General features: G+C 40.0%; 1 protein-coding gene across 2 annotated transcripts in view; it reads left to right on the forward strand.

The window, feature by feature from the left end:
- FAM3C (FAM3 metabolism regulating signaling molecule C) overlaps positions 1-18,848 on the forward strand; it is a 43,388-nt gene extending 24,540 nt beyond the window's left edge. Inside the window, exons 3-10 of one of the 2 annotated variants that reach the window (XM_020807340.3) lie at positions 2,689-2,796; positions 3,479-3,508; positions 5,085-5,208; positions 8,507-8,565; positions 9,274-9,324; positions 10,954-11,038; positions 12,036-12,162; positions 13,370-18,848. In XM_020807340.3, coding sequence (XP_020662999.1) covers positions 2,689-2,796; positions 3,479-3,508; positions 5,085-5,208; positions 8,507-8,565; positions 9,274-9,324; positions 10,954-11,038; positions 12,036-12,162; positions 13,370-13,459 — 674 coding nt within the window. In that variant the 3' untranslated portion in view covers positions 13,460-18,848. The remainder of the gene's footprint in view (positions 1-2,688; positions 2,797-3,478; positions 3,509-5,084; positions 5,209-8,506; positions 8,566-9,273; positions 9,325-10,953; positions 11,039-12,035; positions 12,163-13,369) is intronic. The other variant, XM_020807341.3, reaches the window with a different exon arrangement.
- Positions 18,849-19,646: the final 798 nt, after the last annotated feature.

Genomic DNA, 19,646 nt, shown 5'->3' on the forward strand with positions numbered 1-19,646 from the left:
GGGCTTCAGGCTGCGCCATGGTACAGAAACGCCATTGGTCGCCCTGTGTGATGACCTATTGAGGGAGGCTGACAGGGGCAAAGTGTCCCTGCTGGTCCTCCTCGACATCTCAGTGGCCTTTGATACCATTGACCACGGTATCCTCCTGGGGAGGCTCTCTGAGCTGGGAATTGGTGGCCTGGCATTGGCCTGGCTCCGTTCCTTCTTGGAGGGCCAGCCCCAGAGAGTGCAGCTTGGGGAGAGTGTCTCAGCCCCATGGAACCTCAATTGTGGGGTTCCACAGGGGTTGATTATCTCCCCAATGCTGTTTAACATCTACATGAGGCCGCTGGGTGGGGTCATCCGGGGGTGTGGGGCCTTGTGTCCATCAATATGCCGATGATACACAGCTCTACATCTCCTTTCCACCTACCGCAGGAGAAGCCGTTCTGTCCCTTCAGCACTGCCTGGGGACTGTACTGCAACGGATGCAGGAGAACGGGCTGAGGCTGAACCCGGACAAGATGGAGGTGCTGAGGGTGGGCGCCCCCACAATTGGGGATCTGGGAAACTCCCTCTCTTTTGGGGGGGGTTACTCTGCCCGCCAGGGACAGGGTCCGCAGCTTGGGGATCCATCTGGACCCGGCGCTCACTATGGAATCTCAGGTGGCGTCGGTGGTCCGCACTGCCTTTTTTCATCTTAGGCGGATAGCCCAGCTGTGGTCCTACCTTGATGTTGGGGCTCTCACTACCTTGGTACATGCACTCGTAATCTCAAGATTAGACCACTGCAATGCGCTCTACGTGGGGCTGCCTTTGAGGCTGTTGCGGAAACTACAGGTGGTGCAGAATGCGGCAGCCAGACTACTTAGCGGAGTGAAAAAATATCAACATATTTCACCCACTCTGGCCACATTGCATAGGCTGTCCATCCGGTTCCGCATCGACTTCAAAGTCTTGATGCTTACGTACAAAGCCCTAAACGGTTTAGGGCCTCGATACTTGGCAGAACGCCTACTCCCACCAAGATCTACCCGTGTCACTCGCACGAGCCAGGAGGTGAGGCTGAGGAGCCTAACGCCGAGGGAGGACCGGAAGGAAAAGACAAGAAATCGGGCCTTCTTGGCGGTGGCTCCTCGCCTCTGGAACAACATACCTCCTGAGATTCGTGCGGCTCCCTCGCTGGGTATCTTTAAAAATCAATTAGAAACATGGATGTTTCAGCAAGCCTTCCCTCCAGACAATTTCTGATGCCCTCTCTGTTTTCTACCATTAGTTCCCTTCTTGTTTAAATGATTTTATTATGTAAAAATTGAGTTATCTATATTTTATTGTGTTATTTTATGCTGTTAGCTGCCTAGAGTGGTCTTAACCGACCAGATATGCGGGATATAAATAAAATAAAATAAAATAAAATAAAATAAATAATGAATAATGAATACAGTACTCTGCACCAACATGTATTATAGGCCCTAATGAATGGACCCAGCATTACAAGGCATTATTCTCCTATTCTAACTCCCAGGATATCCAGATAACAGCAGCTATGGAAAATCTCCCATATTGGCCACTAGCCTCAGTAAAAGAGGTGGAAAGTCTTATTCAGCAATTGAAAAATAACAAAGCACCAGGACTGGATTTTTTGCCTCCAGAACTCATAAAATCTAATATTAGGTGGTTGGCACCCTTGCTAGCAGCCTTGTTCTCATTTATTGATTGAACAGGCATGCTACCTATAAGTTGGGGTACATCTATAATAGTCCCTACATATTAAAAATGAGCTAAAAATGATCCTGCCAATTACCAGCCAATCAGCTTATTGAGTGTAATAAGCAAGATCTACGGCAAACATCTCTGTAAAAATTAATTGACTGGATCCAGGATGAAAATATCACAGCAGTAGAGGAAGGAGGATTTAGTCAAGGACGATCCACCCTAAATAATTGTTTTGTACTAGCCCACCTGATTGATAAATATGTTAAGAAGAAAAAGGGCATGTTATATGCAGCATTTATTGACCTTAATTTTTTTCTTCTGTAGTTATTTGTTTTTTAGGGCTTTCGGGCTTGTTTTAGGAAAGGAAATTTGATTTATTTCTGCTTAAACTAGTTTTCTCGTTTTTCTGAAGGCTAAAAATGGCCTTAATAATCAGTGAAATACTTAAATTTAAAAAGTACAAGAGGAACTGATGAAGAACTGAGGTTCCTTTCCCCTTGCAACTTTTTCCTCAATATCGGTTTCCAAAGTCACCTTTAATTTTGCAGGATGGGTGTACCCATGAAAACAAAGAGGCTGGCACTGACCATTTGTAGGTCATTGCTTTCATTCCTAGCTGTGGTGCTCTTTATAACTGGCTGTGAAAGTCTTGCTCAGATGGGTTGGCAAATATATTGCTTCACTGAAATATCTAATTATATGTAAGAGTATTTCTGTACCATATTTCAGTTTAACCTCCCAAGCAATTTATACTAACAAATACTGTAAAATCAGAAGCTGAAAGATTAAATAGTAGAACAGGAAACAAAACAGTAAAATCCATAAAAGCAGTTAATCTAAAAACAGCATTATTAAATTAGGAAATTAATCGGGAAAACACCTGTGTAAAAAGGTAGACCTTTATTTGTCAGAAACGTGAGTGTTCCCAATTTCGAAATGTAGACACACTTGGTAAGAGATGCTTTTCTCTCCCTTCCCCCTTGTTTTCTGGAGTAGGAGCTGCAAAATTGGTGGTAGCGGTAGCTGTGTTCTTGTTGACGTTTTATGTCATCTCTCAAGTATTTGAAATAAAAATGGATGCCAATCTAGGAAACCTGTTTGGTAAGTGAGTTATTTCTGTTGTTTTCCTCACATCGTTCCATTTAGAATTGCTTTGCTTAACTGTGTGGTCCTGTACCTGTCCACACAGAAGGAACTCCCAGTGAGTTCTGGTGGAGCTTCTGCTCAGATGAATCAGTACAGGATGGCAGTCAGAGTAGTTTGCACATGCCATCCCCTGTGCTGTAGGGGAATCTTTTCTGGGTTTCCATTCTCTCATTTTAATAATGGTATTAGAGATGGGCATGACTTAAGTTATGTCTCTTTGTATTAAGATCTCCATGGGACACCACAGGTGCCCCACGTTCCCTCCCCACACCTCCCGGACAGCTGCCCCACTCACAAGCCTCCGTGAACCACCCAGGTCATCCTCCGTTGCTGGCTGCAGTGTCCAGAAAGGAGCTCAGGCTTCCTTTCCCCACCTCCTCTGGCAGCCAACCACTCAACAGCTGCGCAGGGAGAATTTGTAGGCAGTTACCCCATCCAGCAAAAGAACTGATCTGTAGTAACCATATATTGCATTTAATCTCCTATTTTACAGATGTTATGTGCTAGCAACATCTCAGAGCAAAGCAATAATTTTCAATCCTTCCTGTCATATGTTAGGCACTAACATTTAATGAGGCAGTGAAATAATTAAGGAATGATAACAGTATTTTAAACTTTTTTTTATTACAACTTTCAGCAAGATCACCTCTGGACCTACCTATACGTTGTAAGTATTGTGAGGCACTTTTTTATTTATGTTGTGTGTATTTGATGTTCTTGTTAGACCCAGAAGGAAGCAGTATAAGGTCTATTGGCCATGTCCAGTCCACCAGGGCTTATTCTTTTCCCCCTCTTCCAGAAAGAGCAGTCCATGATGCATCACCCCACATACTGTAGGTAGTATAAAGGACTGTGGGCTGTGTGGGCCAGAAAGCCTTGGTGGGCTGGTTATGGTCCCTGACTCTTTGGTTACATATCTTTGCTGAAAGTCCTTCAGGCAAAGAGTGGGAGGAAAAATCTTTCATCTAAAGATTCAAGAGGTGGAAGAGGATCAAAGAAGGGTCATGCGCTCTTCCTTGTGTTTTTGTCTTTGAAGGTGTTCCAACTTCTAGACCCAGCCCAGAAGAGCATTTATTTAAAGTTGGAATTTTTAACATTTGCTTTGATTTGTATCACTGCTTCCCAAAAGGCAAGGAGGTGGTAGACCTGGGGCAAGTTGATCTGCAGATCTGCATTTTTTAAAAAAATTCTGACTAGTGAAAATCTAATGTTTTCCCTCTGGTCCAGAGTGATGTATGCTGGTTTCCTATCTCTGCCCTCATGCTCCTCTCTCTCTCTCTCTCTCTCTCTCTCTCTCTCTCTCTCTCTCTCTTAAAAGTATACACAATTTTAATGAATTGGCTCAGCCTTAGGAAGGCCTAGGACAGTGGGTCTGAAGAACTCTGATAGATGCTCTAGTTATATGGTTCATAAAGTGTATCATAGAATCATAGAATAGTGGAGTTGGAAGGGGTCTATAAGGCCATCAAGTCCAACCCCCTGCTTGATGCAAGAATACAAACACAAGATCAGGTCTTCTGATGTTATTGTAGATATTAATTGACACATGGATCCCAGAGGGACAGTGACAATGTGAAGGGCACAGACTATTCGTCCTTGTGAAGTGAAATGGCCAGTGGTCAGCTTCACTTATCATTTACCACCTTCCCACTTTTGTATAACCTCCAGAACATGAAGGGTGTGGGCAAGCACTAATGATACACAAACATTCACAATAACAAGGGTTTGCATATATCTGTAGCGTTAAGCATTGACCAGACAGATTTTAAAATACTTTTTAACATGACTTTTTAGCCAAAGAGGCTCCTGGAGGAGTTAAAATCCAACAGCAGCAAAACCCAAGACAGTCCCTGACCCCACGCTTGCAATCCAAAAAGAAAAATGGGAGTGGAGGGAGATGGTGGAATTGGGTAGGAACAAACATATCTGTAGTTGATCTCCTACCATTTGTCGAGATGAGTTTTTACTGTTTGCCAAGATAAGGATGCAGCTTATCAGGCTTCACAGAACCATTCTTTAGAGCCTTTCCCCAACCCCCTGGATATGTTTAAAAAAAAAAAAAACAACAACAAGAGCCATCCTACAATACATCTAGATATGAAGTGAAATGGTTGTGGATTCTATCTGTGCTCTCAGGAGTGATCAAATTAATCAAATCCTCCATTCTTTCTCACTTAAATAGAACATCTGACATGATATCATGGGTTTTTTTAAAATGAAATGTATTTCTTCCTTTTCTGAAGCCACGAAGCCCCCAAGATATAAATGTGGTACTACAAAAGCCTGTCCGGAGAATCATTTTGCTTTCAAAATGGCAAGCGGAGCAGCAAATGTAGTTGGACCTAAAATATGTGTGGAAGATAATGTGTACGTATGAGTTTTATTTGTTTTATATATTTGTGGTGCTGGACAAATTTCATACATTCCTGAATAGAAAATGTTTTTTTTCCTGTGAACATAATAAGGAAGCAAATGTTCCGTACATCCTGATCTTGTTGCTAAATTTCTGTGGCCGGTAAATTATACATAATATATACAGTATATTTATCTTAGATTATAGTTGCATAATTTAGTCATTCATCTGAGTTCTTACTTGTTTGGTCCCCCCCCTTTTATTTCCCTTTATTTCTGAAGAGTGGGTGTGGGGTAGTGAGAGGATGGTTTCTGTTTGAACCACTGCCCAGAGTAGTGGATTTTCACTAAGTGGAGGTGGTTTGAAAATGTCATTAATTCATTCATTATGAGTGAACTGTGTTACTAATAGAATTCATTTTGGATCCTTGGGATTCTTGTCTCTTTTCTTTTATCATACATATGTGGGCATCTTATTTCTGTGCAATTTGATTTAAGGGTGTTGCCCAAAAACCCATTGGACTGGAACCAGTGTGTCCCTCCATGAGCACTAACAGCTCCTGTTTATGTAAGGAGCTGAGACATTCCCAGCAGAGCAGGGTGATCGCAGTGAGGCCACAATTTAGTTTTCAGATGTGCCAGCCTGTGGCTTTTACCCCTGCGCGTGGAGCTAAAATAAATTGGCATATTAATTTTCTGAGGCAGTGTTTATTGCACCTTAGGAGACTGCTACCGCGGATTTTACATAAGTAAAAAAACCAAATTTAACTTTTTTTAAAAAATGAATTTTTAACTGAAAGATCCCCTTTCTTGTCCACCTTCCAATACTGAATGGAAGTTTACTGTCCTTTAATTCTGAATTTCAGTTGCTATTTTTTGTTCTGATCTTTGGCTAGGATGAAGAAACTTAAAAGTAATAGGCTGCTGCTCCCTTGTGGCAAATCTGTAACATTACATTAGTGTTCCTCATGGAACAGATAAATAGATATTTTGAAGATCTACTTGGTTCCCAGTTGCCCTGTTGCTGGAGTGTTCTGATAGTTTAATCACCCATATTGACATCATGTTGCATGTTAAAATTTAGACTGTGTTAACCACAGACTGTAGTTAGCAGTGGCTTCTGTGTCCGTGAAACATCATATTTCAATGAGCGTTTTAGTTTTAATCATGCCACGTGACTATTATTTTGCTATATTGTGCAAATAAATAGGGATATATGCTCACTGTAAGGTTCAGTTGGGAAATGGGTTCATTGGTTTGGATAGCACCCTGATCTTACTTAGATTGATTTGGAGAGCCCATGAAATCGATGGAAGAGAACAGCATTTCCCTGCTTGTTGAAATTGATTGAATATCTCAGACATCGTATTCCCTTATAAGGGGATAAGGTTGGCCGGATTTCAAACAAATAGATACCGTGTTGCCCTGAAAATAAGACAGGGTCTTATATTAATTTTTGCTCCAAAAATGCATTAGGGCTTATTTTCAAGGGATGTTTTATATTTTTTTTTATGTACAACAGTTGACATTTATTCAGTTACAGTCATGTCATCTTCTGATTGCTGCACAATGATGGAGGGTGGGGTTTCACTTAACCGAGGCTTATTTCTGGGGTAGGGCTTATATTACAAGCATTTTGAAAAATCATACTGGGGCTAATTTTCAGGTTAGGTCTTATTTTCGAGGAAACAGGGTACAGAGGTGTATGTGCCACGCACATATAGAAACAAATTGTTGCCAAAATTGGATGATGTTTGCAAGAATAATTGCCCTCTCTGAGGAGATCAAGCTTGTAGAGTTTCAGAAGAATAGGTGAAGATTATTTAGAAGAGATGTGATAGGAAGACCTACAAAAATTCAGAAGGAGAAGTCAGTCGTTTCTGGAGGTGTGTGTGACTTGCTTCCCCTTACCATGTTATTTTTGGCTATTTATATGAAAATGACATGCCACAAACATGTTTCAGAAAGATAGCAGAAGAGGTCAGGAAGTGAAAATGAATAGTTTCACACCCTTTTTTGCTTCTGCTTAGTTGGCACCAAAATGGGGGAAAGTTCACTAGGACAGTGATGAATGTAGAACGTACGGCAGCAGAGATGAAATTGAGCATCCAGCATTTTTTAGGGAAGCACCTAATACATCATCCTTCCAGGATGTACATACTCCACTGGAATGCTTCATATTCCTTTTCTTGGCACAGAGAATGAGTGAAAAGCACTAAACACTGGATCAATCGATGATGTGCTCTTTGAACATCTCTTCCCCAAAGTAACTGGGACTGGATTGGAGTAAAAGTGAGAAATTAGAACTTAAAATTAAAACAAATGACAGCTCCTTTTCTTGCCATCCCTTGTTGTTTTGCTTTTGGACAAGTATGACAGCGGTTGAAGACTCTGGTTGCTGTGTCCTTCCAAATTCAAACTCTATTGAATCTTTTAAAAATGGTAGGATTCCTATTTAGTCTGCTTCAAATGAGTCCTGCTTCAGTGAATCTACTCTGATTAGCCCAGTTCATTTGTAGATTAGGAATTAATGTACATCTGAAGCAAACCCCTAGCAATGCCAGGGCAGTCTTCTCAAACCAGTGCTGTTCAGATTGGCCATGTTAGCTAGCACGGAGGACAGTTGCCTCCAAACCACTGGTGAGCACCATTTTGGAAAAGTCTGGATTTGAATACTGGAAGTGCTGAACAAGAATCAAGATCATGTTTTTAAAAACTGCTTATCATTTTAATGAATTCTGCTGTTCCATGCAAATACATCTGTTACTAAGAATGTTTTTCTGCAAATAAATTTGCAGTGTGGCTGGAAGTGAGTGAAGAGAGAATGCAGCTGCCTCTGATAATTAGAGAATGTTACTCTCCTAGAAATGGAGTGTGAGCTTGATTAATTAATGTGGTGTGTCTTGCAGTTGTGCTAAAAACTCTATACTGTGAAAGCAGTTAGAAAGAAGTCTTACTCCTCGCTCTGGGAATAACTTGTTTGTATGGATTCTCTGTTTGCAAAGCAGGCTCTGGACCACAACTGTGTATTTGGCTTAGTAGGTCTGAGTCTCTTTACCTGATCTGTTGAACTGTCACCATGTTTGCCAAGTGATAATTGAATGTGATTGAGACAGAGAAAGTTGACAATTGCTATAGCTGTCTGTTGTGCCGATTTCACTAAGGCAAGTCAGGGCAGCTTATAGAAGAAATTGTCAGGTTTCCTAAATTATGTTGTTGGCAAGAATTCTGCCTTCACTACGGCTTCTTTTAGAAAAAGCTGTAGAGAAGGAAGCTTGTCATTGTTTTGTGTGCTTTTTTTCTTCTGTTCCAGGTTGATGAGTGGAGTTAAAAACAATGTTGGGAGAGGCATTAATATAGCTTTGGTAAATGGTAAGTGACTTTGTTAATTATATCAGTGCTGTAACTTTATAGGAACAGTATACATCAGTTATTTTGAGACGTGTAGGCTGATATTCTGTTCTCATATCATAGCTTTGAGATATCATCAGCAGAGGGTGATTTTTTTTAAAAAATTAAACATTTCCTCCTTTTGTCCCAAGGCTCCTGTGGCTTCCATGTAAATTGCTTTCATATGAAGAAGCCATGGGATCCACAGGGAGAAAAAAGTATGTAATTACTGAAAATTGCTACTTTCTGAATGAGTTTACCATCATCAGCCTTACTCAGGCATATATGTGTAAACAAGACTTCAACTGTCATATGAATGTTGTTAAGGAGAATTAGTTGTTATCAGATAATTTAAATAATGAGATCTAGCTAGAAGCAGCCACACTTTTATAAACCCTCAGTGTGATAAGTGGGATCTAAAACTAATAGTTACTGCTTTTCTTTGATGCTCCTTGAGGATATACTGTTGCATCTTATTCCATCTGGTTCTTTGTTTTTCACTTCTAAATAGTTCAGTCAGCTTCCTGTGTCTGCTGTTGTGAATTTTTCAGCATGCTTTGGAGTTAAATAGCTTGTGCCTGTAATTCTAAAGTGACTTACAAGATGAAAGAAGTCTTACTTGGAACATAAACTTCTTAGTGGACATATTCAAGATATGCACTGCATATCATGTATTATTCTTTTTTCTAGGGAAAACAGGGGAAGCCATGGACACAAAGTACTTTGATATGTGGGGTGGAGGTAAGTGCAAAAATTTTTATCTATAAATGTGAACTCTTTTTTTACCTTTAAAATTCAATACTTTTGACGGGTCTTCATCCCTGGATTGTTTGGCAGACTCAAATGTGAGATCTTTGTAAATGATCAAACTATTACTTATTTCTGATTGAAAAAAAATGTTACTGTTATATGAGATTGCAGTTTTAATCCCCGCTCTCAAATATTTAGTTGTATTGTATTTTATTACACTTCTATTTTTACTGGTGTATTCATTAATTAAAGAAAAAATGTATTCTTGAAGGCTTTCACGGCCAGGATCCAATGGTTGTTGTAGGTTTTTTGGGCTGTTTGGCCATGTTCTGGAGGTTTTTCTTCCTAATGTTTGGCCAATCTCTGTGGCTGGCATCTTCAGAGGACACCCCCCCCACACACACACACACACACATATCCCGGAGCACAGACAGTTCTGACTCCTGTCCTCAAAAAAAGTGTTTTGTAACTGAAATTGAATTTTGTCTTCTGTTGCAAGCTGCCTTATTAAATTATTAAATTACTAAACAAATAGTGCATTTGTTTATCATTATAAGCTGCTTTCTCAATAACAAAAAAAAAAACATTTCTGCAGGACACAGCCACAGGGGAATTTGGAATGCACATCAACTCAGAATTATGAGTGAAAGCAGTACATCTTTTAGCATGTACTTAAAACAGGGGTCCCTAAACCCTGGTCCGCGGCCCAGTATCAGTCTGTGGCCTTGGCAGGACCGGAGAATTCTGAAGACAGAATTTCCAGGCCCCCCCCACTCACCCTGCACGCACGACTCGCCCACATGCACGCACGACCCGCCCACCTGCATGCACAGGTGCCCACCCTACCCATGAGCATGCCTTGCATGAGTGCACCCAGCCCACTTGCAAGTGTGTCCCGCCCACCCATGCATGCATGAGCATGCACCCCTGCCTCCCCAACTGGTCCGCGGTTCGGAAAAGTTTGGGGACACTGATTTAAAACATACCTCAGTATCCAGAAACCTTATAATGTGACTTGCTTCCTTGACAAACAAGCAAGACGGCAGAAAGCTTACATAGTAGAAGGATTTAATATTGCAAGTGTGCTGTCAGTCACATCACATATGTGTATCTTTCTCACATATCAAATATTAGTAGCAGTGGTCAGATCTCACAAATACATTGGTTTTTTTTTTAGCATTCCTTTCAGAATATACTTAATTGGTATTGAAATTTAGCAAAGGCACATTTTACCAATGATTCTGAAAGTAAAATAATTGCTAATTCACACAACTGCTCTTGTAATGGCCTGAATCCTTTTCTCTTATGTGACTGGAAAAGGCAGTCACACATGTGTTTCCCCAGTGTGGTAGGCTTTGTTTTGTGTGACTAGTCATGTATTGCTTGTGAAGTCAGATGCACAGCCAGTTACATGAAGGAGAGCATGCAGAACTGGTTGGGTGGAGGGAGACACTGCACAGCTGCCTTTGCTTATGTGATTTTTATTGAAGAATCTTGGCTAAAGTGTTTTTATGAAATTCCTTGTTCAAAGCTAAGATTGCTAAAAAGAGTTGTGTGTGGTTAACCTGCCAGTTATGGTTGTATTGTGTTATAATAGTGTATGTTTCCATTTCCGTTTAGATGTAGCACCGTTTATTGACTTCCTGAAGACAATTCAAGATGGAACTATTGTACTAATGGCAACCTATGATGACGGTGCCACTAAGTATGTATTTAGGAAACAGAGATTATTCTATTTACTCTAACTTTTAGAATCCTTAATACCTAAAATATTTTTACAAATTGTTACAGAACAAATCATGTTCTCTGGGTGTGTCATGTGCTTAATTTAGATGATACAAGCAGCAGAGACCCCAGATTTTGAAAGAATAATATGAGATAGGAGCTAAAATTGTGTAGGAAGGAGGTGAGTTGCAAGTATAAGGACTTATTCTTAAATCCTGAAAACATCTTGCCATCTCCTTTAGCTGCTTCCTTAAACTGTAGAGGGAAATGGATAGAGCCTATTAAACAAACATTTTTAGCTTCAGGTTTGTGGGCTGTAGCCAGAAATTCTGAATATTTACTGTATAAAGATAATTCAAATGCCATGTAGTGATCTAACATTGTGCGGCTAACTATTATGAATATTTATGGTAAATACCTATGGCAATCAGTCATTCTTAATGGGGCCACGTGGACTCTGGGATGGGGGCCTGGCACATTTGAAGGGGGCCACAGACTGGAAACAGTTCTTCACACACCACATTATAAGGTTTGTTATGCAATTTATACAATCCTGATCCAGCCTATATTTCTTTCTATTGTGTTTTCCCTTGCTGTCCAAGCCTAGATCATCTCTATCTCATTTGAGCAATAAAAATGCTAAAGAAAAAGGTTAAATCCCTGTATCTCCACACCCATGTACTTAAACCTTGGGGGAAGATGACAGAGCACGGGCGAGGAGGAGGAAGAAGAGTGAATGCAAGGATATTTTGATTAAGCTCTTTTTTTCATTCAAGAGTGTGGAAGTTCTCCCAAGCAGCTGGCATCCCATAGCAGAAATCATAGAATAATGAAAGGTGTATGGAAAGGCAGCTGTGACTGTGCTTCTTACACAGATAAAAGCAAAATTTAAATAGTGTATGAACCAGTATGTTTATTTTACTCAGCAAGATAGGATGATTATGGTGTGATATTAACTTCTCCAAATTTTATTTAAGGCTCAATGAAGAAGCAAGGAAACTAGTTGCTGAATTAGGAAGCTCTTCCATCATGAATCTTGGCTTCAGAGACAACTGGGTTTTCTGTGGTGGGAAAGGGATCAAGACGAAAAGCCCATTTGAACAGGTTGGTGCTCAGCTCAGTGTCTGGAGATGGTTGATGTAGCTGCCAAATCTTATGTGTGTAGCAGAGTAAGGTGAGAATAGTAGCAAACGTTGAGGCAATATTATGAGCTATATACAGTGGTGCCTCACACAGCGAGGTTAATCCGTTCCGGATTGACCCTCGTTGTGTGAAAGCATCGTTGAACGGAACGTAAAAACCCATTGGAACGCATTAAACATGGTTTAATGCGTTCCAATTGGGCTGAATACTCACCGTTCAGCGATGCTTCAGGATGGCTGGCAGCCATTTTGGGGCTTCCGGTGGCCATTTTGTAGCCGCCGAACAGCTGATCGGCAGGTCGCAAAGCGAAGGTCGGTTAGCGAACCGCTTACCGACCTTCACTCTGCGATTTTTGCCCTATGCAGGCACCGTTTTGCAATCGCATTTGCGATCACAAAACCGGCCTCATAGAGTGAATTCATCGCTCTACGAGGCGCCCGTTGTGCGAGGCACCACTGTATATGGGCATATTGCAACTGGGACATTCCAACTCATATGCTCTTCACTTAAAAAACAGCAGATTCCTTGTACATAGAAACCTAGTATATCCCGAAGGTGGAGGGAAAGACTGCTCAGATTGTTCCATTTGGTGGATTAGATACAGTGAGGTACCCCTATTGGTTCTGCTGAACCTCTCAGTAGTTTTCGATGCTGTCAGCCATGATAATATCCTCAACAGGGGATGGGACTTGGGGCATAAGGTTTTGGTGGCTTCTCTTTTTCCTGGAGTATTTAGAAGGGAGTGCATGGTGACTCATACTGAAGTCCTGGCCATTTGATTATGGCCACGCTGTTCTTATCTTGCTATTTTTGTGGTTAAGTTTAATATTGAGTGTTTGTAAACTCAAAAGTTTTTTTTTAACTTACTCTTTTTATGTTTATCAAAAGATGCCTCAAAATTGTATCTTTGTTGGATTTATCTTCTACCTTTTGTCTGTTCCTGATAGTCTTTATTCTGGGGCTGCTTTTTTGCACCAACACCGTCAGTAATTAATATGCATGTAAGATTCTGCCCTCTGCCTCCTCTGTCCATCTTGGTCAGTTGCATAAAGGAAAGCCTTCTCGAAAAGTTAAATAAATGGATGTTCTGTGTAAATAATTATGTGTAGCTGCAACAATGTCTGCTGTAGCTATATTATGAATTGTAAAATTATTTTATCTTTTGTAGCATATTAGAAACAACAAAGATACAAACAAGTACGAAGGGTGGCCAGAAGTTGTGGAGATGGAAGGATGTATCCCACAGAAGCTAGACTGAAGGAATGGCTGAATCAACGTGAACAATGCAAAGAACGATGGAGGGGAAAATGCACTTTTAGCTGCTCTTAGGTAGACAGTTCTGGCAGGAGAATACTGGGTCTGGGCATATCCCATCTAGGGTGGTCTCTTGCACAAGACCCATAAAAATGAATGGGAGCTGTGTGAGAGCATGTTGAATTGCCCCGATTCATTTAAATGGGGCTTGCAAAGGAATATGTCTTTCTGGACTGTGCCCCATGTAAATACGTTCCGAGCATGTTTTCACCTTAGAATGTGCATGAACATTGTTTTATTTTTAATCTGGCTTATTTATTGTTGAAACAGAGAGAACTCTCCCCTTCCCTTTTTTGTAAATAAGCCTCAAAGAAACAAAATAATTATTTCTAATCATCTCCTTCCTTCTCTTTCTGTGCCCATAATTTTTCTTTTTACTTGTTTCTGAAGCACAATGTTCAGGTCATTTTATGGTAAATGTATTTTAGAATGACCATCGTAAGCAACTGAAACATACCTAAATAAATAGCTGAACTGATCCTGAGCTATGATGTATTTTCCTGAAACAATGACGGTATTGCTACAAGTTCATATCTGTAGTTGGATGTGTAATTTTTTAGCAAAAAAAATTATAATGAAATATTTTAATGCTCTATCTCCTTGAAAGCAGCATTTTGTGACCCCCTTCATATGTTCTAATAGATAAAGATGAAGCGTTTGATATTAAAATGTAGGTCTCCTATAACAAGCACAATTAAATCCTTTTTCTTAAAACCAAATGTATAACATGGTGTTTGTTGCTCTTGCTGCATTACTTGAGCCCCATGCTTCTGGTTAGCAATGCAAACTGCTGATAGAGCAGTATAATGTGCTTGCTTTTTGTGCATACATACATTCAGCCGGATGTCAAGTTCTGTAATCCAACAACCATAGGTTGTTTAGTTAATATAGGTATCATGGAGGGAAGCCAGTGATGGTACATTCCAACTATATCGTATACTCATGTCACAACTAAAGTAGACCAACTGCATCTGTAGGACTTACAGAAGTGTTGACATAGCAAGGCCCATTCATTCAGTGAGTCTATTCCGGTTGGGATGAATAATGCTTTTAAAGAGTGAAAATGCTGCTAATACTTTAAAGACACGTTTTTAAAAGGCAGGCTTAGTGCATTTTCACAAGTGTTTGGTGATCTCTGTACACATTCACACCTGCACACATTTTCTCTCCTACCACCCCCATACAGAGCCATGGTGTGCGCATCATTCATATAGATGGTGTGGAAAGACCATGCATCCTCTTTCATGGCCAGAGGACTTAACATTCTGAGGGAGGATGATCTCGACTAGAACATGTTGGCAATAAAAGTGCCCAGCATTGCACAGCTCTGGCCCGTGTGCCATTTCAATTTTCTTTCTTTCTTTTCTTTTCTTTTCTTTTCTTTTCTTAATTTCTTTATTTTATTTTCAAATTAATAAACATTAAAAAACAGTGACAGCAAAAAATCTGCATATTCGCTTCTTGTACTCCCCTTCACCAGGACCAATGGAGATAATCTACTCCTCCATTTTAGGGAGCCCCATTCCCCTTCCAAAAATACATTGACTCATGCACAATCCTTCCCCTTTATTAATACAAAATCAAGAAATTCTCCCGATACATCCCCAAACTCATTCTTAATTTCTTACTCTAATTTCACATGTTAATTTATCATTAATAGCTATATACCACACTTCTTTATAACATTCATTTAGTTAGAGATCGCATTTAACTTTCCAATTCTTTACTACCCTGTTTCCCCTAAAATAAGACCAAACCTGAAAATAAGCCCTAGTATGATTTTTCAGGATGCTCGTAATATAAGCCCAACCCCCAAATAAGCCCCAGTTAAGTGAAACCCAGCCCTCTGCCATTGTGCAGCAACCAGGAGATGACATAATTGTATTTGAATAAATGTAGATTGTTGTACATGAAAAAATAGAACATCCCCTGAAAATAAGCCCTAATACATTTCTGGAGCAAAAATTAATATAAGACCCTGTCTTATTTTGGGGGGAAACATGATATTAGTCATTTAGCTGCTGTTACTAAATTTATAATCAGTTCGTTCTTTGTTGACTTCCATTGTTCCCTCTGCTATTTTTGGACATATTCTTAGATTTAAATTTATTTAATTTTAATTATTTCAAACTCATTTCACACACTTGCAAGGTTATGCTCAAAATCCTACAAGGTAGGCTTCAGCAGTATGTGGACCGAGAACTCCCAGAAGTACAAGCAGAATTTCGAAGGGGCAAAGGAACTAGAGACCAAATTGCTAACATGCGCTGGATTATGGAGAAAGCCAGAGAGTTCCAGAAAAACATCTACTTCTGCTGCATTGACTACGCAAAAGCCTTTGACTGTATGGACTACAGCAAACTATGGCAAGCTCTTAAAGAAATGGGAGTGCCTGACCACGCTATCTACCTCCTGAGAAATTTATATGTGGGACAGGAAGCAACAGTTAGAACTGGATATGGAACAACTGATTGGTTCAAAATTGGGAAAGGTGTACGACAGGGCTGTATATTGTCCCCCTGCTTATTTAACTTACATGCAAACTAAAGCATGTGAAAGGCTGGACTAGATGAATCCCAAGCCGGAATTAACACTGCTGGAAGAAATACCAACAACCCCAGATATGCAGATGATACCACTCTGATGGCAGAAAGTGAGGAGGAATTAAGGAACCTTGTAATGAGGGTGAAAGAGGAGAGTGCATAAAATGGTCTGAAGCTCAACATCAAAAAAACTAGAATCATGACCACTGATCCCATGACCTCCTGGCAAATAGAAGGGGAAGATATGGAGGCAGTGACAGATTTTACCTTCTTGGGCTCCATGATCACTGCAGATGGAGACAGCAGCCACGAAATTAAAAGACGGCAGCTTCTTGGGAGGAAAGCGATGACAAACCTGGACAGCATCTTAAAAAGCAGAGACATCACCTTGCCAACAAAGGTCCGCATAGTCAAAGCTATGGTTTTTCCAGTAGTGATGTATGGAAGTGAGAGGTGGACCATAAAGAAGGCTAACCACCAAAGAGTTGATGCTTTTGACATTCTGGAGGAGACTCTTGAGAATCTCCTGGACTGCAAGGACAACAAACCTATCCATTCTGAATGAAATCAACCCTAAGTACTACTGGAAGGACAAATCCTGAAGCAGAGGCTCCAATACTTTGGCCATTTCATGAGAAGACAAGACTCCCTGGAAAAGACCCTGATATTGGGAAAACGTGAAGCAAAAAGGAGAAGGGGACAACAGAAATGGTTGGACAGTGTCATCGAAGCTACCAACATGAATTTGACCAAACTCTGGGAGGCAGTGGAAGATAGGAGGGCCTGGTGTGCTCTGGTCCATGGGGTCACGAAGAGTCAGACACGACTAAACAACAACAAAGTTCGCTTATTTCTTTGAAAACCAACTTCCAAAATTTAATTATATATTTGCATTCCCACCACATATGGAAGTAGGTTCCCACTTCTTGCTTACATCTCCAACACATTTTAGAATACTTTGTATCCATATAATTCAGTTTCACTGGTGTTAAGTACCATCTCCAAACCAATTTATATATATATATAAATTATTCTTACAGACATACATTTTATATTCCATATTTTATTCCATTTCTCAGTACATATTTCCTCTCCCAAATCTGTTTCCCACAGCATCTTTAAAACTTCATCTTGATCCTCTACTTCTGTTACTTTTTTGTAAATTTTACTTATTGTCCTCTTCATTCTCTTACATCCATTTTCCTTTTCACTCTGTAATGCCATTTTTTTCCAATTTTGTAAGCTCCCTACATTTACCATTTCTTTTTACCGTTCTTTAGTCCAACACTCCAGCTGGATAACAATAATCCATGGCAACTCTTTCCTTCCTCCCACTTCTATTATTTGCTCTTTAGTACCCATCCTTTCCATCCAAACTTTTATTCTAATAACCTGTTTCCTCCTTAATATATTTTCCCAACTTCTTTTCAAATTCCCTAGCAATGTCTGTAACTCTGTTACAGGGTGTAGTGGGAAAATTGGTGGGATAAATATTCTTCTATATTCCAGATTTGCATCATGTTCTTTAAAAAGGGATATTCAATCTTCTGTACAATACTAATATTTTGTTGAAAAAAATATTTTCTGGGTTGTTACCAACCTCTTGAAACTCCAAACTTGACCATGTTAACTTATTGGATTGTGTTAAAATATCCACCATGTTTCTCATTTGATTAGCTATATCATATAATTTTATATTAGGTAAATTATTCTCATTGTTCCACAGTGGCACTAGTTCCAATCTACTTGGTAATCCATGGAATCTGTATGTGTCTATGGTTTTTTTTCCCCCATAAATAATGTAACTTATTGCAGCATCATTCAGCAGTTGATTCAGTAGGTCCTCTCCAGCTGGAGTTATGGACTGGATTTTTGCCAGTGTTTGGGACACTGTGTGTAATTAAAACTGAGTGACTTGCAGAACAAGCTGGCTTAATTGTACTGATAGAAGGTGAAGTCCAACAACATCTGTTGGGCCAGAGTCCCTTGATCTTGTAGTATGGCGCACAGCTGGTCTCCTTCCCTGTCAGAACCATCAGTATCAATGGGCTATATATGCTCCATGTTGCCTGAAAACACTATTCTCTCTCTTGACACCTCCCCACATATCTTTCAGAAAGCAAACCGACAAGCGCTGCCCCTAATGTTGTGCTGCTGAGAGACTTTGTGCAAAACACTGGTGCATGTAAAGTATTTAAGTATGACTTGGGTTCTTTAGTTTGTGACTTGTAGCTTGTTTGCAGGTGTGGTGACAATAATTCTTGCGCTTGTTAGCTAATTCTTCACCACTGAAGTGCTGAACCAGGACTCTTGGAGCTGTTCTTAAACAGTCTTTAATAAAGAGTGAGTGTTTTGATGTTACATTTAGCTGTAGAGGACCAGGTTAGTCTGCACTAATGCTGGGTTGTGGGGCTATCCATATTCAACTAATCCTTTTTTTAAAGGACCATTTAAAACCGTAAGATTGGTTTAGTAATGAGGTTTGCTGGCCTAATAAAATATTGTTTGCACTACAGCTATAAAGCAATACTGGGAATAATGATTTAAATAGTTCAACTTTCCCATGCCAAGAGCCGATTACTTGAATCTGAGCAACTTTATTGTATTAACCTCTTCATGTCATAGTTTTCCCTCAATTCATGGTAGCGTAGCAATAAATATATCTTAAACAGCTATATCAGCTATTTGTAAAATACCATGTGGTTTCATTGTTTATGTGCAGATGAAAAACACCATGTTTCCGTGTATTATATTTTTCATTAAATAAAGTTTTTAAAAATTACAACCAAACATACCTGCATTTGCTCACAAAGAAAGCTCTCTTGTATTTTGTATATTAATTTAAAGCTGCTTTCACATGCTAAGGCTACAGTCCTATAAACCAGATATCTGCTACCTGGTGTGGGTTATTAGACTTTACAAGGTGATATTTCGCATCCCTCTTCATCAGGGCCATCTGGAAGTCTCACATTGGGAAAGTGTACTGTGTACACAAATGCATGAAAGCAACTCCACAAAATAATGAGCTGGATCCAGGTTTAAGGATATGCCACTAAGCTAGTGGAAATGGGTTTCCCTGCAGCCATCTTGAAAGTATTACAGATGATTTGGGGACCCTGCTGAAAAAGAAACAGTTTATGTGTGCAGAGCCCATGGAAGGTATATCCTGCATCCAACCTATTAAGTATGTGACAAATTGATATATCAAACTGATACTGCCAAGTGGGTTGCAACATATCTCAGTGGTGCACACTTGAAAACAAGAGTACAGTGGTGCCTTGCAAGACGATTTTAATTCGTTCTGCGAGAAGCGCTAACTTGCGAAAAAATCGTCTTGTGAGGTTCCCTATGGGGAATTCGTCTTATTATTCATCTTGTAAGGCATCGGTCCAAAAATATATATTGCGAAGCACGGCCATAGGAAAAAAAATCTGGTGAAGCACCATAAGCGATCACAAAAGCCAGTCATCTTGTGGGTTTTTCGTCCCGCGAGGCAATCGTCTTGCAAGGCATCACTGTATACAGTACCAGTTAGATGTGCATCTATCTGAAATGAACAGGTCATCAAAACCTGAGTACCTTACTCAA

This window comes from Pogona vitticeps, chromosome 5, assembly GCF_051106095.1.
Source record: "Pogona vitticeps strain Pit_001003342236 chromosome 5, PviZW2.1, whole genome shotgun sequence".
Taxonomy (NCBI): Eukaryota; Metazoa; Chordata; class Lepidosauria; order Squamata; family Agamidae; genus Pogona; species Pogona vitticeps.